Below are 23,805 nucleotides of genomic sequence, written 5' to 3'. Positions count from 1 at the left end.
GGAATCCATTGAGCAGGGTCTCATTTTCATTGGTGCCCTGAGGACAACAAATTCAACATGATTCATAAATATCATGCAGCCCATATAAGTTTTGATTTAAAAGGTTTGTATCATTCTTAACTATAAGGTGCCAAATAACCCTAAATTATGTTCTTTTAAATTTGACTACATTTTATTAATGTTTCTTTAGACCTGCCCAAAATAAATAAATAATGGATTTATTATATGTGTATATTAAAATAGATTTATTGACTTTTTAAAATGTTCCCAATACCGAACCCCAGCGCTACAGCTTCTGTAACATCCAGGAAACGAGACTTAACACCATGAGAAATCAGACGTTGTGTCCTGTCTGACAGTTCATTCTCAAACCACTTGCAAGACGCCTGATCCAGATCTATTCCAGTCAACCTTTGAATGAGAATGTGACGGCCAACAGTGTCAAAGGCAGCACAATGATGATTTTTAGGACCTAAGCAATTTAGCACATCTAAAACAAGTGTAGCAGCTGAAACGTTGCTATGTCCGGGCCTACCCTCAGATCCCAAACCGATCTAATTGGGAATCTTTTGCCACCATAATCAAAACATTTTTTTTATATATATACAGCGCCTTTGGAAAGTATTCAGACCCCTTCCTTTTCCCACATTTTGTTACCTTACAGCCTTCTTCTAAAATGGATGAAATTATGTTGTTTTTTCTCTCCATCAAATCGACACACAATACCCCATAATGACAAACCAAGCCATGAGGTCGACAGAATTGTCCGTAGAGGACTGAGACAGTACTGTGTCAAGGCACAGATCTGGGGAAGGTTACCAAAATGAAGGTCCAAGAACACCGTGGCTTCAATCATTCATAAATTGAAGAAATTTGGAACCACCAAGACTCTTCCTAGAGCTGGCCGCCCAGCCAAACTGAGCAATAGGGGGAGAAGGGCCGTGGTCAGGGAGGTGACCAAGAACCCAATGGTCACTGACAGAGCTCCAGAGTTCCTCTGTGGAGAATGGAGAAACTTTCAGAAGGACAACCATCTGTGGCCAGACAGATGCCACTCCTCGGTAAAAGTCACATGACAGCCCGCTTGCAGTTTGCCAAAAGGCACCGAAAGGACTCTCCGACCATGAGAAACAAGATTCTCTGTTCTGATGAAACCAGGTTTGAACTCTTAGGCCTGAATACCAAGTGTCACATCTGGAAGAAAGCTACGGTGAAGAATGGTGGTGGCCGCATCATGCTGTGGGGATTTTTTTCAGCGACAGGGACTGGGAGACTAGTCAGGATCGAAGCAAAGATGCATGGAGCAAAGTACAGAGAGATCTTTGATGAAGTCCTGAGCGCTCTGGAGCAGGTTCTCAGACGGGGTTGAAGGTTCACCTTCCAACAGGACAACAACCCTAAGCATACAGACAAGGCAATGCAGGAGTGGCTTCGAGACAAGTCTCTGAATGTTCTTGAGTGGCCTAGCCAGAGCCTGGACTTGAACCTGATCGAAAATCTCTGGAGAGACCTGAAAATACCTCTGCAGCGACACTCCCCATTCAACCTGACAGAGCTGGAAAGAAACGGCAGAGAAGAATGGAAGAAACTCCAAATACAGGTGTGCCAAGCTTGTAGTGTCATACCCAAGACTCGAGGCTGTGATCGCTGTCAACGGTGCTTCAACAAAGTATTGAGTAAAGGGTCTGAATACTTATGTAAATGTAAAATTCAAGTTCTTAAATTTGTTTTTAAAAAATGGGAAATTTCTAAAAACCTGTTTTTGCTTTGTCCTTATTGGAGTTGTGTTTAGATTGATGGGGGGGGAACAAATATTTAATCCATTTTAGAATAAGGCTGTAACGTAACAAAATGTGGAAAAAGTCAAGGGTCTGAACACTTTCTGAAAGGACTGTATGTCAAACACTCACAATTTTGGCTACTTTTCCACACTTTCTGAGGGTCTGTACAGCGAAGGAGTGTGGCACGCTGTCCATGGGAATGGCGTTCACCTGCACCACCCGGTCATTCTCACTACAAAACACAATTAACATATGAAGATATACAAACTGTACACACATTTGCTCCTCAAAATGACAGAACACTTGATTTCTCATAATGACTGATTGACAAGTACGTACAATAGCAGGCCATCGGCGGGCCCTCCCTGAAGTACGTCAGATACCACTATGGACATCTCCCCGCTTTCCTCGTTGGGGTTGTCCCGCCCCCCGGACACTGCAATACCAAAACCCATCTTGGGGTCCTGCAGTGAAGAGGACATGTATTAGAGATGTGTTTGTATGGGTGTGCGAGTGCCTGTGTGACCTCGTCGTTCAGGTTAGTGTGTGAGTAAATGTATCTGTCTGTCTAAGTTTGTGATGAAGTCTTTATGTAAGATAAGCCATACATCCTACCTAGTGTTTAGGTGTGTGTGTGTGTCTCTCTCTCTCCTTGTTGTCTGTGTGATGTACCTGCCCCCGTGCTGACCAGATGAGATTAGAGCAGAGATTTAAACACCCCCATCTCCTCTCCCATCTGTACAAAAACATTCCCTGCTCCGCCCGCGAGAGTTTGGCCGACAGCGTCGGCATGTGAAGGTCGGTCGATAACTCTCTATGCTATACCCAACAGTCCCTATCCTGTAACGGCTAAAGGAGCATCACATTAGCCCGTTACACTCTCTCTCTATCCTCGCTAGCAGATTGTATGACAGCTGGATTTGGAAGGGTCGGTGATGTGGTGGTTAAAAAAAAAGCAGCTTTATAGCCAGAGCAGAGTGAGTGGAGGAGACAATGAGCACGAGCGCCACACGATTAACTGTCCTGGGCAGATGTGATTGCATGCATGGCATTATTCCAGTCTGTGTGCTGTAGATGGGTGAACATGTACAAGAGTGCGTCAGATGTTCTGAAACACATCTTAAAAAAAGGACCCACGGTGTATTGCATTGTAATCTGGTGGTGTAGCTGCGCATGACAATTAGAATTCAATTCTGTTTTGGTTATAAAAGTACACATTGAAGTGTGATACAGTCGCAGTGAAGAGTGGTGTAGTGTGTTATGGTTGCAGTACTTAAACGAGTTGTATTGTGTAGTAATCCAGTGTGGTGCTGTGTGTGTGTTGTTGTAAAGCTGGACTCACCCTCTGCAGCGTCACTGTGTACTGCTCCCACACGGTTTCCTCCATGACTGGGCTCTATGGGAGAAGGGCACGTTCCACAATGAGCAGGAGATAACCATGTGTCTCTCTCAGTTCAACAGGACATACTGAGGTGCACACTATTAGCTCAATCATGAGGGACCATGCCAAACATCATGCTCAAAATCTCACATACCCAACAGAAAGGTCACATAAGATAACCCTCCGCTATACCCGGCACAAACAAATTCCATGTTCCCAACCAATATCCTCTGAGCACATGGTACAGTACACACCGAATAATCAGCAGAATCACACATGGACTACTGCTTCCGCACACCCTCAGCCTTACACGAACCATCCAATACAATACACATACCAGCTGAAAACAGAGAACTTGACCAAAGTACCCACCCACATTTTAACCAACTGCTACACCCACCATGAAACACCTGCTGATCAGTCTACCTTTCCACCCAGAGACCACCTGTCTAACTAAAGCCTAGCTGAAGTCACTCACAAGCCCCTGGAGGATACGGATGGCCTTGTAGGTGTGGATCCACTTTCTGTGCAGGTGTAGGACAGTCTTCATGGTTCCTTCTCTGCTCTATCTACCTCCACTGACTATTTGCTCTGGCTGCCTGAGCTGCTACGCCACGACCTCATCCATTCCCACAGCGGCCACACCCTGCATTTATCTGCCTGCCTAGCTTTGACGTAAGCTCTATTTTGCTGGCCTACATTCAGAGCAAATCCCACCGTCCACAGAGTGTAAACACACAATTGCAAACGCGGCGATGATTAAATACACATGCACACAAAATAACGTGCATAGATGCACCGAGATAAATCGCACACCGACATATACGAATGAGTATATGCAGATGTACGTGGGAACGCATTTAACTCAAATAGGGTAAATCCATTTGAATTCAATCACTTTTTGACAGCATCCCTTTTGATTTAAACAGAACCTAAATTTCCCATTGTAGAAGTGGTCAGAAAGTGACTTTTTGGACCCGAATGCCAAAATATTCAAGAGATAAAGGTGCTCAAAGTTGACCCATTTTGCATACCCCTTCATACCATGTTTTCATCACTGAAAAAGATAAAACGGTTGAAATTGATGTAATTTTAAAACTTACAAACAGGGTTGTCAAAATATTTTATATTGTATGTAAAACTGTGACAAATTAATTTCTGAATAATTAAAATATAATTTCACAATGTTTCAACTTCATAATCTCAAGCACCACCCCAATATCAACATGTGAAAATGGCACATTTCTATGTAGTAAAAACAATATACTTTCTAAGTGTTTCCAATGACATAATCAACCAATTCGTAGACAATTAGTAGGCAATGCCTAGTCACAATTGGCCCCCCCCCCAAAAAAAATAAAAATAAATCACACGATAAAAACCGACGAGGTCACTGGAAGCACGTATCTTTGTTTTTTTTTTAGTTGTTTTTTTTTAACTACAAAACTTAGACACACGCCATTTTCAAATATGCGGAAGTGGTGCTGAAGTTGATGAATATGAAGATGAAAAAATGGTTTTGTTCCCCTTTAACGTCAAGTATCTAAAAACACAAACTCTGATTGTTTACATAGTCACTTACATTTTAGCGTAGATTCTATTTTACATGAGCTAACGTGTTCTGCCTGCCATTGGTTGAGACACAACATGCTCTTGAATACAGGGTAGGTGTCATGTTTTGGCTGATAAATGCACTACTATGGGAATAAAATTTACATTTAAACTTTAAAAATGATACCAAGAAGGATAGTTGGATGTCCACACATCAGAGAATGTTGACTTGAAAATCTGCTGAAAATCTGCTGTTTTGAATTATACTGTCAACCCTTCATAGGAAATCTATTGAAATCATAGAAATATAATTAATAGAATAGACATCATTTAAAAAGATTCTCTGGTACTTTTGTATACTTTAGAGTCAGTAGCTCTGAAAGTAGCACTCACCAGCCAAAAGTGGTCCCCAAAAATTGGGTACTATATCACATACAGTACCAGGCAAAAGTTTGGACACAGCTACTCATTCAAGGGCGTTTCTTTATTTTTTTTTACTATTTTCTACATTGTAGAATAATTGTGAAGACATCAAAAATATGAAATAGCACATACAGAATCAAATCAAATTGTATTTGTCACATACACATGGTTAGCAGATGTTAATGTGAGTGTAGCGAAATGCTTGTGCTTCTAGTTCTGACAATGACATCATGTAGTAAATCAAAGTAAAAACATTTTTTAGATTCTTCAAAGTAGCTACCCTTTGCCTTGATGACAGCTCTGCACACTCTTGGCATTCTCTCAACTAGCTTCACCTGGAATACTTTTCCAAAAGTCTTGAAGGAGTTCCCACATATGCTGAGCACTTGTTGGCTGCTTTTCCTTCACTCTGTGGTCCAACTCATCCCAAACCATCCCAATTGGGATGAGGTCAGGTGATTGTAGAGGCCAGGTCATCTGATGCAGCACTTGGTCTTTTACCAAATATGGTAATCTTCTGTATACCACCCCTACGTTGTCACAATACAACTGATTGGCTCAAACGCATTAAGACATTCCAGAAACTAACAATGCACACCTGTTAATTGAAATGCATTCCAGGGGACTACCACATGAAGCTGGTTGAGAGAATGCCAAGAGTGTGCGAAGCTGTCATCAAGGCATAGGGTGGCTACATTGAAGAATCTCAAATTTAAAAATCTATTTTGAACACTTTTTTGGTTACTACATGATTCCATATGTGTTTTTTCATCGTTTTAATATCTTCACTATTATTCTACTATGTAGATAATATTAAAAACAAAGAAAAGCCCCTAAATGGGGCTGCAGCGCAGCCTAGTGGTTAGAGCGTTGGACTAGTAACCAGAAGGTTGCGAGTTCAAACCCCCGAGCTGACAAGGTACAAATCTGTCATCCTGCCCCTGAACAGGCAGTTAACCCACTGTTCCCAGGCCGTCATTGAAAATAAGAATTTGTTCTTAACTGACTTGCCTGGTTAAATAAAGGTTAAAAAATTATTATAATAATAAATGATTAGCTGTGTCCAAACTTTTGCCCGGTACTGTATGTGCACCACCTCATTGCACTCTCCCTCTGTTGTGTTGACAGAGACGTTGGGCTCGCCCTGCAACCTTATTGGATATCGCTGGGCAGGCCTCTTGCTAGCTGTCACTCAAATGCCAGGGGCTGAAGCACATTGGCTATAACTCATATTGCTCGGGAGCTGGCCCACGTGGGGAAAATTGCACAGCATAGCTTCAAGAGAACAGTTGCTTTCAAATGAGGTATTTCTTGGCTAATTGAGGTACAGTTATTATGCATATATGAACTACACATTGACACATCCAGCACAAAGCGGGAGATTTAAAAAATGCTTTCTTAGTCACCAAAGTACCAGAGCATGTTTTTAAGTTAACATTCGCTTGGTGGGTGGACCAGCAGTCATCTTTGTTTTTGGTAGTAATTAAAAGTTACAATTTCTATTAAATTAAAATGTCAAATGGTCTACCAGCAAACTTGCAGTGGTTTGAAGGGATAGGTCCAGTCTATGAATTATATTTTTATGTTTGAAATAACACCCACCCTCTCTCTATTCAAGAGAATGTTGTGTCTCAACCGATTGCAGGCACAACTCAAAAATCTCAGATGTGAAATGAGGTCTAAGCTACAACATATGCGAACATGAAAAGAATACGAGTTTCTGCGTTTAGATAAATTGACATTATGAAAATTATTGTTTTGTACAACAAAACAATACACAAATTGTTTGACAACAATTGTTTGTAATCATTTAAATTATATATGTGTTTGTCGTTCAGTTCCAAAAACTCACTTCTTCCATGGGCAAACATGTATGGAAGGTTTAAAATCAAAAGAGACATCAAAAAGAGATTGAATTTAAATGGATATACCCAATATGCATACACAAAAGCAAATGCTTTAACCACATGCTATATTCTTGTTCAGACAAAACAACAAATGTCATGCACACACACAATATAATAAGACAACACAAACAAGCATACAAATCCACTACAAAGCCTTACACAAAACACATGCCAGGTATGCCTACAACTCCAGCACTGCAATTCTAAACAGTTCTCATTATGGTGTGTTTTTATCTACAGGGCAGCCATCAGACTAGTCCACTCTAGAATGTCTTCTAGTAGCAGTACGCCCTCTACTTGCAGAACAGCTAGCTACACTACACGGTGTGCCCAAATGCACTCTATCAAAGACACTAACAGATTTCAAGGGGTTAACATTTACCTACACTACTGGATTAAAACCACTACTAGGCTCGGATTTTATAGTGATTTCCAACCTGTCAGAAATGTCCAGATCAACCAACCCATGTCAGCTAACATTTTATTGTAATGTTTGACTCACCCAAATATCACAAAAACACATGGCAAAATGTGTAGAATTGCAAATGTTCTATCTGCCAACGAGGGGGGTGAACAGTTTGTGTCATGAACAGTCCTTGTGCCCATAGAAATAGACGTGGGGGGTGTTGTTACCCAATGCTGGAAGAAGGGTCCGAGTTAAAAACGTTTTTTAAAGACTAAAACAACTCAGTATGTTGAGTCCGACTGCCGAAAGAGACGACAGTATTAGGATGTACCAATTCAAGATGGAGGTATAAGTGTCTCGATATTTTATCTCAACAAATACGTAGACCTATAAAAACGCAGTCCATTACCACAACCAAATAATTTATATAAAAACACCCAACTAATGTTCAAACCAATAAAATACAACACGCATTCATTATCATTTTGTCAATTTTATTTTGACAAAATGGATCCTTCCAGATTACTTTAATAGATTTTTCACCCCTGGGTGTCCCAAGACTAACAGAGGCAAATCAGTCAGTTCCAAAATGGACAGAATGATTGTTAGTTGTAGAGTTTCAGTGGTGTAAAAAGGACAGGTTTTTCAATCTAACAATGCAAGCTGAATAAAAATATGAATATGCTGGTGTCTCGTTCCAATATCAGATTCAGAGCTGTCAAGTTATGTAGCCATCAATCGTAGCTCCATATCATTGCATCAAAGTAAAGTAGAGAACAGTGCTACTAGTAGCCTCAAGATCAAACAGCATTTCCGGTTGCACATGCATTTAGCGCAATAATCGGTTGTGATGGTTTGGCCTGAATCTTTTCCGCCGAGTTCTCTTTCAACTGCTTCTATGGAAGACTCCTGGTTAAATATGCATTGGGTGAGGTGCGTGGGCCAGCAACTTCCAAATAGTGCTAAGGGACATAGGCCTTGGATACATTGTGAATGAGGAACATGAATAACCGAAGGATGATCCAAGGTAATAGATATCCAGCAGATTTTCAAACAGACTTTTAAACCATAATGCCAAAACCACTCTTGATTTCCTGTTTACAGAGTAGATCACAAAATGGCAATGTATAAATCATATGTCCAACCACACACACTCACAGTCTTAGGGCAGATTAGGATGGGTAAAGAATACATGTACAAAGTTTGCAGAAATGATGACGTACTTTCAGAATAGCAGTGTAGCTGGGTGAAGTGAGTCGACGGAGACACGGGTACTGGGCTTCTTTGGTCCAGTAGAACCTATCCCAGGAGCAGCTAGATCGGTACAGGTCAGTGTTGGACTGGTCAGTACTGGATGTGTCCCTGTGGGGAGAGACAAAAGGGCTTTCGATAATCATTACTCAAAATTAAGATCAGAGTTCAACTTTGTATAAGGAGTTTTAATTGTCAACCTATGTCAAATGTAGCTCGGAAGAAAAAAAGTATAAACTAATTAAGACAAATATTTGATCTTGTAATGGTGGAATCAATTAGCATACCATGTACTGTTAATTGGTATGTCTGTGCATGTGTAAGAGTTGCTTCCATCCCTCTCCTTGCCCCAACCTGGGTTCGACCCAGGGACCCTCTGAAAACAACAACTGCCTCCCATGAAGCATCAGTACAGATTTCTGCAAAAAAGCCATGGCCCTTGCAGAGCAAGTCTCAGAGCATGTGTGACGTCACAAAATGAAACGCTACTAGCTAGCCATTTCACACCAGTTACACATGTACTATAAATACCTTATTTTATTGATTAACATCTGTATTATTGAATGTCATGTGATATGGACATGCAGCGATAAAGCATTTGTCTAATGCTATTTATTCTCCCCGTCAAATACAAAAATCATTAAAAAATAAATACACCAAAAAAATGTTACAAATCAATTGATTGCATTGGTAAGAGGGCATAGGGGGGAGGGGACAACAAGGAGAGCCAGTGCAGCTGTAATCTGTTTGCATTTGAGCCAAACATATGCTCTGCTATTTGGCCTTGTGTCAGAAGAGGAATAAATACACCATACAAAAATATAAAAACACAACATGTAAGGTGTAGGTCCCATGTTTCATGAGCTGAATAAAAAAATCCCACAAAACCCAAATGCACAAAAATAAGATTTTCTGCACAAACTGTCAAAAACCGTCTCAGGGAAGCTCATCTGCATGCTTGTCGTCCTCACCAGGGTCTTGACTGACTGACTGCAGTTCAACGTTGTAACCAGCTTCAGTGGGCAAATGCTCACCTTCGATATCCACTGACACGCGTGCTCTTCAAGGATTAATCCCGGTTTCAACAGTACCGGGCAGATGGCCGACAGCGTGTATGGCATAGTGTTGGCGAGTGGTTTGCTGATGTCAACGTTGTAAACAGAGTGGCAGTGCGGTTATGTGAACACAATTGCATGATAATGCACGCCCCATGTCGCAAAGATCTGCACACAATTCCTGAAAGCTGAAAATGTTCAAGTTCTTTCATGGCCCGCATACTAAACAGACCTGTCACTCATTGAGCATGTTTGGGATGCTCTGGATTGACGTATACGACAGTGTGTTTTAGTTCCCGACAATATCCGGTAACTTCACACAACCATTGAAGAGTGGACAACATTTCACAATCAACAGCCTGATCAACTCTCTATGCGAAGGAAATGTGTCACACTGCATGAGGCAAATGGTGGTCACACTAGATACTGACAGGGGTTCTAATCCATGCCCCTACCTTTAAAAAAAGGCATCTGTGACCAACAGATTCATATCTGTATTCCCAGTCATGTGAAATACATAGATTAGGGCCTAATACATTTATTACAATTTACTGATATGAACTGTAACTTAGTAAAATCTTTGAAATTGTTGCGTTCATATTTTTGTTTTGACTAAATGCTCAGCTCGTGTTGTTTGCCTTTTCAACTGTCTCCCCAATACCCTGACCCTAGCAGTGTTAAGATGTGCAGGGAAACTACAGGCAAGCTTCTATCAGCATATATTTATTTCTATTTTATTGGACTAGGCAAGTCCGTTAAGGACACATTTGTATTTACAATAATGACCTACCCTGGCCAAACCCTAACGATGCTGGGCCAAATGTGCGCCACCCTATGCGACTCCCAATCACAGCCGGTTGTGGTACAGCCTGGAACTACATAATTAGGAAATCTCCAAACTAAGAATACTGCAATCTATGTATCTTAGGAGAATTAAGACCAATGTTGTGTATAGTGAATTACTGACCTACAAATGTCCTCAAAATTGGTCGAAGGATCACACACACAAAACCTCAGTGGGTGAGGGGTCATATAGCACTTTGTGACATGCTGATGTAAAAAGGGCTTTATAAATACATTTGATTGATTGATAAATAAATCAAAACACACACAAACTAAAGAAAGGTTCCATAATGGATCCAGTGAGTGACTGGACTGGGTCAGCTCAGGAGAGCCATGCGACTCACAGGATCTCTGCTACATTCATCTGCTGTGCATCTATAGTCACACTCAAAGCTCTCTGACCTGAGCGGGAACTAATGACAACACACATGCTCATGCTGTAGCATGTAGGCTAGAACCATCTTGTCTGAAACATCTATACATTCTGGCACACACACACACAATTGATTATTTGTAGTGCAAATGATTCAACTACGTTAGAGGTGCAGTAAATGCGCGTACTTGAATAATATATAATAATAATAATATATGCCATTTAGCAGACGCTTTTATCCAAAGCGACTTACAGTCATGTGTGCATACATTCTACGATAACAACATTAGACCATTAGACCATAACAACATTAGACCATTAGACCATAACAACATTAGACCATTAGACCATAACAACATTAGACCATAACAACATTAGACCATTAGACCATAACAGCATTAGACCATAACAACATTAGACCATAACAACATTAGACCATTAGACCATAACAACATTAGACCATAACAACATTAGACCATTAGACCATAACAACATTAGACCATAACAACATTAAGAATCCATGAATCCACCAGAGTTAAGCTACATGCTATCGACACTACTACATGCTACTACTAAATACTAATTGTAAATGAGAACTTGTTCTCAAATTGCCTACCTGTTTTGTTTTTACCTTTATTTTACTAGGCAAGTCAGTTAAGAACAAATTCTTATTTTCAATGACGGCCTAGGAACAGTGGGTTAACTGCCTGTTCAGGGGCAGAACGACAGATTTTGTACCTTGTCAACTCGGGGATTTGAACTTGCAAACTTTCGGTTACTAGTCCAATGCTCTAACCACTAGGCTACACTGGCGGTTAAATAAAATCAAACTACTACTACATGATATCGACCACATTAATTTCACACCTCAGCTTCACTCACCCTGGGGGTTTCCATCGCTTCCTCCCAGGTGGTAGGAGCTCTCTTTTGTTGAGGGGGACGATCCCCATGGCCGCCTGCATGATGGTAATGAACTTCTTAAACTTCCTCTTTGAGCCCTCAGCCGTTTCTTCACTTACACCCCATGCTACTCACAACGGTTCCACTAACATACCTCACTTCCCTCCGCAATACTCTAAACCCCTGACTACCCCCACAGAGGCTTAGTCCTCTGGCCATTAACACACAGAGCCCCCCATCATTACCATCCTCACACACACACACACACTTCCATTCTCACACCATACCCTCTCCATCCCCCAACAGATCATTCATCTAGCATGTGACAAACACAACAGGTGTAGTAGACCTTACAGTGAAATGCTTACTTTACAAGCCCTTAACCAACAATGCAGTTAAGAAAATACCTTTAAAAAAAAGAGATAAGAAAGACAAATAATTAAAGAGCAGGAGTGAAATAACAATAGCGAGATTATATACAAGGGGGGTACCGGTACAGAGTCAATGTGCGGGGGCACCGGTGTCGAGGTATTACGTACATGTAAGTAGAGTTATTAAAGTGACTATGCATAGATAATACCAGAGAGTAGCAGCAGCATAGAAGCGGGGTGGGGGGATGAAAATAGCCTGGGTAGCCATTTGATTAGCTGTTCAGGAGTCTTATGGCTTGGGATAGAAGCTGTTTAGAAGCCTCTTGGACCTAGACTTGCTTCTCCGGTACCGCTTGCCGTGCGGTAGCAGAGAGAACAGTCTATGACTAGGGTGGCTGGAATCTTTTACAATTTTTAGGGCCTTTCTGACACCGCCTGGTATAGAGATCCTGGATGTCAGGAAGCTTGGCCCTGGTGATGTACTGGGCCGTACGCACTACCCTATGTAGTGCCTTGCGGTCAGAGGCTGAGCAGTTGCCATGCCAGGCAGTGATGCAACCCTTCAGGACGCTTTCGATGGTGCAGCTGTAGAACCTTTTGAGGATCTGAGGACCCATGCCAAATCTTTTCAGTCTCCTGAGAGAGAATATGTTTTGTCGTGCCCTCTTCACGACTGTCTTGGTGTGTTTGGACAAGGGTTGCACATTTTGGGGAATATTCAGAGGAGGAAACATTCCGTGGGAATTAACGGGAATATATGCAAATGAATAGTAATACCATTTAAAAGTAGATGTTTTTTGCATTAGATATATTTACCATATCACATGGAGACAGAAACCTTTTACCTTATCAGTAGACATAATTGCAAATGATTAAATCTTTCCAATAGAATTGTTTTTTTTTTAAATAATAATATTTTACAAATGGAACTTTAAATGAGTTGACTCTTCACATGGGATGATTTCACTGAACAACAAAAGATAATATTGAATGACATCTCCCAAAAATGTTTTTAACATACATCTGAAAATGATAGTCTGGAAACTAAAGCTATGGTTGTCTTCCTCTCAGGATTCCATGTCTTCTCCCTGGACCTCCTCAATGTCCACCTCTTGAACATCAGACTCTGCGGCCTCATCTTCACTGTCACTTACCAACCTTGTTGAGGATGGCTTGTTCCATGTTTGAGGATGGCTTGTTTCTTGTGTGTTCCAAAACAAGGAGCTGTTGTGCTCGGAAGCAGCTGATGTTGGTGGGATTTGGAGGATGATGGAGGGAACAGGGGAAAGAGCCTCAGATCCACAAAGTCCCTTCCACCAGGTGGCTGATGAGATATGTTGGCACGACTGCCATATTGCATCTCCATCCCAAAGCCCTTGCTTGGAAGTGTACTATGCCAGACTGCCAAGAACCTTGCTCTCCTCCAGGCCAAGGTGGCAGGACACAGTAGTGATGGCACTATAGGCCTTGTTGATCTCTGCACCAGACAGGATGCTCTTGCCAGCATACTTGGCATCCAACACATACGCTGAGGCGTGTATGTGCTTCAGGCAGAAATCTTCACGCTTTTTGATGTATTTCAGCACTAGAGAAGTGGGCAGGAGCAACAGTGAAGTGGGCAGGGCAGTACAGATTTCTTCTCTTACATCTGCAAACAGAGTCTGAACATCAGACAGGATGGCATTGTCCACCTCAATCCAAGCAATGGCTACTGCTATAGATTCCAGGAGTTTCAGGCTGCTTACCACGCTCTCTCAAAATACACTGCTCAAAAAAATAAAAGGGAACACTAAAATAACACTTTTTTCTTTACATAGTTGAATGTGCTGACAACAAAATCACACAAAAAGTATCAATGGTAATCAAATGTATCAACCCATGGAGGTCTGGATTTGGAGTCACACTCAAAATTAAAGTGGAAAACCACACTACAGGCTGATCCAACTTTGATGTAATGTCCTTTAAACAAGTCAAAATGAGGCTCAGTAGTGTGTGTGTGGCCTCCGCATGCCTGTATGACCTCCCTACAACGCCTGGGCATGCTCCTGATGAGGTGGCGGATGGTCTCCTGAGGGATCTCCTCCCAGACCTGGACTAAAGCATCCGCCAACTCCTGGACAGTCTGTGGTGCAACGTGGCGTTGGTGGATGGAGCGAGACATGATGTCCCAGATGTGCTCAATTGGATTCAGGTCTGGGGAACGGGGGGCCAGTTCATAGCATCAATGCCTTCCTCTTGCAGGAACTGCTGACACACTCCAGCCACATGATGTCTAGCATGGTCTTGCATTAGGAGGAACTCAGGGCCAACCGCACCAGCATATGGTCTCACAAGGGGTCTAAGGATCTCATCTCGGTACCTAATGGCAGTCAGGCTACCTCTGGCGAGCACATGGAGTGTGCGGCTCCCCAATGAAATGCCACCCGACACCATGTCTGACCCACCGCCAAACCGGTCATGCTGGAGGATGTTGCAGGCAGCAGAACATTCTCTACGGCGTCTCCAGACTCTGTCACGTGCTCAGTGTGAACCTGCTTTCATCTGTGAAGAGCACAGGGCACCAGTGGCGAATTTGCCAATCTTGGTGTTCTCTGGCAAATGCCAAACCTCCTGCACGGTGTTGGGCTGAAAGCACAACCCCCACCTGCGGACGTCGGGCCCTCATGAAGTCTGTTTCTGACCATTTGAGCAGACACATGCACATTTGTGGCTTGCTGGAGGTGATTTTGCAGGGCTCTGGCAGTACTCCTCCTGGTCCTCTTTGCACAAAGGCGGAGGTAGCAGTCCTGCTGCTGGGTTGTTGCCCTCCTAAGGCCTCCTCCACATCTCCTGATGTACTGGTCTGTCTCCTGGTAGCACCTCCATGCTCTGGACACTACGCTGACAGACACAGCAAACCTTCTTGCCACAGCTCACATTGATGTGCCATCCTGGATGAGCTGCACTACCTGAGCCACTTGTGTGGGTTGTAGACTCAGTCTCATGCTACCACTAGAGTGAAAGCACCGCCAGCATTCAAAAGTGACCAAAACATCAGCCAGGAAGCATAGGAACTGACCCCCTGCAGAACCACTCCCTTATTGGGGGTGTCTTGCTAATTTCCTATAATTTCCACATGTTGTCTATTCGTTTTGCACAACAGCATGTGAAATTTATTGTCAATCAGTGTTGCTTCCTAAGTGGACAGTTTGATTTCACAGAAGTGTGATTGACTTAGAGTTACATTGTGTTTAAGTGTTCCCTTTTTGAGCAGTGTACATCACCCAGGAGGATCCTCTTGATGTGGCTGTCCATATCGGCAGACTGTGATATGGCCATTTCGTGGGGATTCCTTCTCCTCCAGGAGACTGTCAAACATGATGACAACATCACCCCAATGGGTGTTGCTGGGCAGCTTCAATGTGATGCTCTTATTCTTTTCACTTTGCTTGGTGAGGTAAATTGCTGCTATAACTTGATGACCCTTCACATACCTAACCATTTCCTTGGCTCGCTTGTAGAGTGTATCCATTGTTTTCAGTGCCATGATGTCCTTGGGGAGCAGATCCAATGCATGAGCAGCACAGCCAATGGGTGTGATGTGAGGGTTGGACTCCTCCACATTAGACCAAGAAGCCTTCATGTTCGTAGAATTGTCTGTCATTGCAAATACCTTCTGTGGTCCAAGGTCATTGATAACTGCCTTCAGCTCATCTGCAACGTAGAGACGGGTGTGCCTGTTGTCCCTTGTCTGTGCTCCTGTAGAATACTGGTTGAGGGGTGGAGATGATGTAGTTATTTATTCCTTGCCCACAAACATTCATCCACCCATCAGAGATGATTGCAATACAGTCTGCTTTCTCTACGATTTGCTTGACCTTCACTTGAACTCTGTTGAACTCTGCATCCAGCAAATTAGTAGAGAAATCATGTCTGGTTGGAGGGGTGTATGCTGGGCGAAGAACATTCAGAAATCTCTTCCAATACACATTGCCTGTGAGCAGAGGTGAGCCAGTTGCATACACAGCTCGAGCAAGACATTCATCAGCATTTCTCTGACTACGTTCCTCCATTGAGTCAAAACAAAAAAACATTGAATTCCAGGAGGACCATGAGCTGTTGCTATCGATAAGGTGTCCGATTCATCATTTCCACCTCGAATAGAAGTTATAATAATAATAATATAATAATAATAAATGCCATTTAGCAGACGCTTTTATCCAAAGCGACTTACAGTCATGTGTGCATACATTCTACGTATGGGTGGTCCCGGGGATCGAACCCACTACCCTGGCGTTAGAAGCGCCATGCTCTACCAACTGAGCTACAGAAGGACCGAAGTTGAGGGACTTTTGTTAGAGGTTGCTTGTTGTGAGTGCTGAGAAAACTTTATGCACTTGGCCAGATAATTCTACATCTTTATTGCATTCTTCACATATGATTTGGCACAGTATTTGCAAATGTTCACAGCTTTTTCTTCTACATTAGCTGCAGTGATATGTCTCCATCTATCAGATAGTGCTCGTGGCATTTTCCTGTAAAGATAACAAAAAAACGTTTTACGAAAATATACAAACACAATTCCATGTACAGGTAAATTAATTTAACTTCCCATGGTAAATTTCCCGGACCTTTGCAACCCTAGTTTCCTGTAGTCCACAATCCTCTCCTTTGTCTTGATCACGTTGAGGGAGAGGTTGTTGTCCTTGCACCACACGGTCAGGTCTTCTACCTCCCTACAGTCTGTCTCATAGTTGTCAGCGATCAGGCCTACCACTGTTGTGTCATCAACAAATGTAATGATGTGTTGGAGTCGTGCCTGGCCGTGCAGTCATGAGTGAACAGGGAGTACAAGAGGGGACTGAGCACGCACCTGAGGGGCCCCCGTGTTAAGAATCAGTGTGGAGGATGTGTTATTACCTACCCTCACCACCTGGGGGCGGCCTGTCAGAAAGTCCAGGATCCAGTTGCAGAGGGAGGTGTTTAGTCCCAGGGTCCTTTAGTTTAGTGATGAGCTTTGAGGGCGCTATGGTGTTGAACGCTGAGCTATAGTTAATGAACAGCATTCTCACATGTGTTCCATTTGTCCAGGCGGGAAAGGGCGGTGTGGAGTGCAATAGAGATTGCATCATCTGTGGATCTGTTGGTGCGGTATGCAAATTGGATTGGGTCTAGGGTTTCTGGGATAATGGTGTTGATGTGAGCCATGACCAGCCTTTCAAAGCACTTCATGGCTACAGACATGAGTGCTACGGGTCGGTAGTCATTTAGGCAGGCTACCTTAGTGTTCTTGGACACAGGGACTATGGTGGCCTGCTTGAAACATGTTTGTATTACAGACTCAGACAGTGAAGACCGCTAGGCCAGACGGATTTCCAGGACACGTACGAGCATGCGCTGACAAACTGGCAAGTGTCTTCACTTTGTCATTCACATGCATGTATGCCCTGTCCCCCGCTGACAGTACACAGCCATGTCCCATGAGGGGAAATAAATAAATAAATGCATCCGGCCGAGCTGCCAGCCAATGCAAACCTCCGGGCAGGAATGATATTCCAACAGCTTGCATGTCTGGATTACCGCTCTCTGTATGGCTGGTCAATGACAGCAGAAGATTTCACTGCCAGTGAGCAGGGCATAGAAATCCCTGCGCACTCCATGGGCCCCAAACAAGCAGCAAGCCTATAAATAACAGTCTCTTTTATACCCAGTTAGGTAACAAACACATAGAATTAAGCACTTTTAAATTGCTTTGCATTGTGCATCACCCAGACAGCAGGCACAGTCTAAGGGATAAAGAGCATGAATGATGCTACCCCTGTGCTGACTGATGACTAGAATTCTAATCTAAAACCTTTACTTTTTCCAAAACAGCTTAATACATAGAATCAAGTTCTTTATAGTAATCTCATGAAATATATTCCTAATATGAATTCATGTAGTCAGTGGCACATGCACAAGTTTAAAGACAGTCTTAATGGACGTGCTCAATACAAAATTATAACAAACTCATCGCTATTCTGCCACAAAATTGGAAGAGACAATTAGTCTGCCTGCCTAAAAATAAATATCATAAATGGCTTAAAATGTTTTGTATAAATTTACATTTTTTTTTAAAGTTTCACTTCAAGTCAAAAGGTTTGACAGCAATACTGTATAAAATGTAAATCAATTAGGGACAGTTTGATGTCCCAATACCTTGGCATCGGGTCTATAAACTGACATAACACAGAGACATAAAAATTGTATCCACAAGTTCCTCTGACTCTGGGCAAGTAGATTAAGGGCCTCATTGCCAAAATCCCAAAGTATCCCTTTAACTGAGTTAATTCTGCTGTACTTAGTGATTTCTAAATAGGTAGCGAGTTGTTTTATCCCAGTCGGCTTTCACTGTGACCCTGCCCTCACCACGTGCAGTATTACTGTAGTATTTTGCTTGATCTACTTTCACATTATACAATGTCCATATGTACATTGAGCTCCAAAAGTATTGGGACAGTGACATCTTGTTTGTTTTGGGTGTGTACTCCAGCACATTGGATTTTAAATGATAAAATGACTATGAGGTGCAAGTACAAACTGTCAGCATTATGAATTCTAGCTAGGTGGCTAACGTTAGATAGGTTAAATGGTTAGGGTTAGCTCAAAGTGTTCGGTGAAGGGTTAAGGTTGGCTAAAAGGGTTAGGTGAAGGGTTAATGATAATGGGTAACGATCTGTACACAATTCCTTGAAGCTGAAAATGTCCCAGTTCTTTCATGGCCTGAATACTCACCAGACATGTCATGTCACCCATTGAGCATATTTGGGATACTCTGGATTGACAGCATGTTCCAGTTCCCAACAATATCCAGAAACTTCGCACAGCCATTGAAGAGGAGTGGGACAACATTCCACATACTACAATCAGATGCCTGATCAACTCTATGTGAAGGAGATGTGTCGTGTTGCATGAGGCAAATGGTGTTCACACCAGATACTGATTGGTTCTGACCCTATTTTTTTTAAAGCCATCTGTGACCAACAGATGGATATCGGTATTCCCAGTGATGGGAAATCCATAGATTAGGGCCTAAAGAATTTATTAGAATTGATGGATTTCTTTATTTATATATATTTCTGTACCTTTATTTAACCAGGCAGGTCAGTTAAGAACAAATTCTTATTTTCAATGATGGCCTAGGGGCAGGGCGACAGATTTTTTTACCTTGTCAGCTCGAGATTCGATCTTGCAACCTTTCGGTTATTAGTCCAACGCTCTTGTTTTTTTTACTCCTTTATTTAACTAAGCAAGTCAGTTAAGAACACATTCTTATTTTCAATGACGGCCTAAGAACAGTGGGTTAACTGCCTGTTCAGGGGCAGAACGACAGATTTGTACCTTGTCAGTTTGGGGATTTGAACTTGCAACCTTCCGGTTACTAGTCCAACGCTCTAACCACTAGGCTACCTGCCACCCCATGAACTGTAACTCAGTAAAAATGCTGAAATTGTTGCATTTATATTTTTGTTCAGGATAAATGGAGTGACTCGGATTTACGTACAGAATAATACAATATGCTTTGAGACCAGTTTACGTAATGATGTCCCTGAGTAATCACTGAGACAGTCAACATCCCACAGTTGAGAACTAATCTAAGATAAGCGTGCAGTGATTTTAGGAAATGAATGCACACAGATAATAAAGCTGAAGCTATAACGATGAATGGTGATGAATCTCATTGTAAAACAAATGCCTAAACCTGCAGCATTCAGAACTGGTCACGACTCCGATCAAAGAAGGCCTCACATTAAAACATTACATTCAGTTCTTACAAACATAGTCTGGGCATGCTGACTGAAATAAAGAAATGGAGTAAAAGGAGATGATATATCTCAATAGCTCTCTTCTCCACATGGCGTGTAGTGAATCTTATCTCAAATAGATGTTTTAACTGGGATCTGCTATTCTGAATAAGGTCTCAGTGCTTTGGGTTAGACATACCCATAGCCCAATAAATGGACTAAAGGAGTCTAACATTACTCCTTATAGTCCAAGGACCTTACATGTTCAACGGTAAGGTCTACACTTGTTTTATTCGGCGCATGTGACAAACACAGTTTGATTTGATGTTCTGTTAAAAAGGGGAATTGGCTCTGGAAGTCTAAACAGCCAAATACTCAGAGCTGGGCGGTATACCGTATTTTACGATATACAGTATTGATGCAGGAACCGTTTTGGGTTTTTACTTTACCCCCTATAACACTATTTTAATGTTTGGTTTGTTAAAATGTAATACACTAGGTGTAACGTTCATTTTTATAGTTTACTTCGCTACTTAAGTCATCTCTCTCCATGCCGCTTTTTCCACACAGACCTAGTCTCGCCCCAGCACTCAAGGAGAGCATTTGTTGTTCCACGACTGGGACACTTGTGTTCAGTCTAGCACATGCAACAATGTTGATGACAACGATGCAGTTTTCACTTTGCTTCTTAATATGAATCCACCAGTGTTCTATAAATGACACTATTCATTTGTGTTTCTTACATCTGCAAACAGCTAGTTTGTATTTCCTTAGCAAGTTGGGCCACAATCTGGTTAGCCGCTAATGCTAATCGCCAGCTAGCTAGCTATTACATGCACTGAGTCAGAGCAAGCGTAATTAGCTATACAAGCCTGATAATACCAGTAATGGTGTAGACCTATATCAGCATGTTGTTTGTGCAACAATATCTTCTAAATCAAAGCCAAATACGCAAAGAAAGAATGTTAGCTACTTCATGTAGCTAAGTGAAATCATTAAATGTGGCCAAAGATAAAGAGTTTCCTAGTGGAACCAATCAACACGGTTTCCTACCCTATCACAATAACTCCTCCCTCACCTGGCATTTTCAATCATTGTCATGTCAAACACTATGCAAAGTGCCCACGATTATATTGTGACTAAAAAAATCATTCTAGTTTCATGATCCCAACAGTTCACCTATGTGTTAAAAAATAAGGCCTAGATTGTTTTGCCTATATCATGCAGCCCTACGTGGCAGTGTGGAAATGATCTCAAATGAGTGCAGGAAATTGATGAAAAATTATTTTTGGTTGAAGTTGAATTGAATAGTATAAAACGATCAGAATGGAGAAAGACCCACTACTCATAAAGCTATTTATTTAGAGGCTATATTTAGAGGCCTGTGAGCTAGGGCCTCGTTTTAAGAAGAGGCCAATAAAAACTGGAATAAAACATTAATAGTTCAAATTACTCTGCAAGACACCGATAGCCTAAATTGCAATGCATACAAGTTGAAGTCCTATTTTATTTGGATATGCCAAAATGAAATAAAAAAAAAAAATCAAATTGTTAAAATGATAGGCTAATGACCTTCGAGGAATTTAGAATACACACATGGATTTCAATAAACAAATGGATAAGACTGTTCTATTCTCTTTGATTTAGTTCATATTGCAACTCAGGCAAATTACAGAATTAATGACATACTGAATACTGGAGGATGAACTAAATGTTAAAATGTTGGAATATGAGATGCAGCATTATGCATGCTCTTCACCTTTTCTGGCTAGTAGGTCTACATTAGGGTATAATGACTATGGCTGCATGCCTCTAGAAGGGCAAGTTCTGAGGCTGAGGGGTGCTTTTCCAAAGGCGCTGCTGCAAGCAGATAACAAGCTCTTCAACTGGGCAGCAGTGTCGCGATGGAGGGAATAGCCTATACAGAGACTACCTAAGACCACTGCAACAGAGTTATTGTAAAGAGGGGAATAAGTTTATGCCAGCCTCTTTTTAACCTCTCCCTAGTTCATTTTAAAGGCCATATGTCCATGGCCCGATTCATACAAATCATGTAAAATGATTTTAAATTCATATAAACCCCTCCTACAGAATATGCTTTGGCAAGATTGAGTGATGAAATATATGTATTTATTTATTTTGATTGGCAAAGACTCCAGTGGTCATACATAATTGATATATTCACCAAATATCTATTATATTCTGTTTCGTTATTCCTGGTATACACTGCTGGTTATGATTGCAGACAGAGCCCAGAGAATGGGATGGTGCCATATTGAATTAGTCATATGCATGCATGGGGATGTCCACGTCTGTAGAGATACACCTAGCGAATTGAAAAGTCACTGTTGTAGGCACAATACAGCTAGTGCCATCTAGACTTGGCCAACAAATCCATTACATTAGCAACCTAAATGTGAAGTAAACTCAACTGAGGGGTAATAGAGACTTAACATATATTTTTTATTTTGTAAATACTGTTTTCTACTTGTTCGCGTAGCAGTCCTCACAGGCCGTTTTGTGTACATTTTTTGTTGGTGAGATGAAACTGCCAAAACTCAAAGCAAGATTTGTTCAAGACTAAAATGTAAGTCCGTAATCGTAACATGGTGTTTGTATGTTCACTGGTTCAATTTCACATTGACGATTCATGCATGGCTTTTCTTACTAAAGATAGTACGTTCAACCTTTTGGCAGCTATCTGGTTCAATACGTATGCTTCCAAAAACGTAACGCAAGCAATGCGCGTTAATGTGCATCGGCAAACTCCCCCATACAGAGGAAGCTTTCATCCAAAGACTTGTGTGTGTAACATAACGGCACTGAGTCATGATCAAAGGCTAGAAACACCCATAGCCACACTCAAAGACACCAGTTAATATTTACAAAATTATAATCAGTATAAAATAGGTTTTGGTTACCCCAAAAAGCAAGAGTGGATGAATAGTTGAATAGGTCAACTACTAGACACGAACAAATGGAAATGGTTCGGTAGTAACATTGAGTTGAGGCCTCCTCAGAAAGTAGGCCAAATCGTGACGTTTCTGTAAAAGAATAGCCCTCATGAATGGGCTACAAAGGACAAACACTGAGGCCGCCCAAGCCTGATCAGTTATAATTGTACTATATTTTCAGAAGTTTGATGTTTTACTTTAGAAATAAAGCGCATGTTATGGCTACTGTGAACAATGGTCAATACCCAAATAAGGCAAGAGAAGCAAACTGAGAGATTATACACTACGTTACGAAAGGCAGTTTCGAAGTTTGACTTACCTAATGAAAATTCTGGATATTTGGTAGTTTGCGATGGAAAACCACAATTAAAAATCGAATATGATATGTAAATGTACACCAGCAGAAGGTGTGTTTTGAGGTAAGAAAAAAGCTGTTCCTTTTGCGGCAATGCTTTGCGTTTCCTGGTTTTTGCAGGTATGGGCGTGGAAGTTGAAACTGCAGGTGAGTCACGCACGGTGCTGTAGACTACCACGTGACCATACGTGGGTGAGTTCAGTTCCGCATAAGGGCATGAGTCCGGTCAAATGTACACTTATATAGCCCACTTTCCGTTCGGATGTCCACACTCCCCAGTGAATTGTACAGACACTGAATGTCAGCTCATTAATATGTAAGGTGAGACAAAGCCGACTCACTCCTGCCAATCACACACTCCTTATAATTCAAAGTAGGGCCTAATCCACACCGAAACTGTATGAATCATACCTGGGAAGTGAAACATAAAAGGAAACTCATCATCCACTCAACCATTTTTATCTCAACCATTACCATCCCTACCGACATGT

General features: G+C 41.8%; 1 protein-coding gene across 4 annotated transcripts in view; it reads right to left on the bottom strand.

Moving 5' to 3' along the window:
* tjp2a (tight junction protein 2a (zona occludens 2)) overlaps window positions 1-23,457 on the bottom strand; it is a 40,035-nt gene extending 16,578 nt beyond the window's left edge. The window contains exons 1-5 of one of the 4 annotated variants that reach the window (XM_046317448.1): window positions 23,279-23,457; window positions 8,673-8,811; window positions 3,124-3,177; window positions 2,121-2,245; window positions 1,911-2,013 (exon numbers count right to left, since the gene is read on the bottom strand). In XM_046317448.1, coding sequence (XP_046173404.1) covers window positions 1,911-2,013; window positions 2,121-2,245; window positions 3,124-3,168 — 273 coding nt within the window. In that variant the 5' untranslated portion in view covers window positions 3,169-3,177; window positions 8,673-8,811; window positions 23,279-23,457. Of the gene's footprint in view, window positions 1-1,910; window positions 2,014-2,120; window positions 2,246-3,123; window positions 3,178-3,640; window positions 3,755-7,545; window positions 7,688-8,672; window positions 8,812-23,278 lie in introns of those variants that run through there. The other 3 variants (XM_046317447.1, XM_046317449.1, XM_046317446.1) reach the window with 3 other exon arrangements.
* Between the last annotated feature and the right edge of the window lie 348 nt (window positions 23,458-23,805).

This window comes from Oncorhynchus gorbuscha, linkage group LG20 (genome assembly GCF_021184085.1).
Source record: "Oncorhynchus gorbuscha isolate QuinsamMale2020 ecotype Even-year linkage group LG20, OgorEven_v1.0, whole genome shotgun sequence".
In the NCBI taxonomy this organism is placed as follows: Eukaryota; Metazoa; Chordata; class Actinopteri; order Salmoniformes; family Salmonidae; genus Oncorhynchus; species Oncorhynchus gorbuscha.
This window is presented reverse-complemented; position numbering and strand designations above follow the sequence as displayed.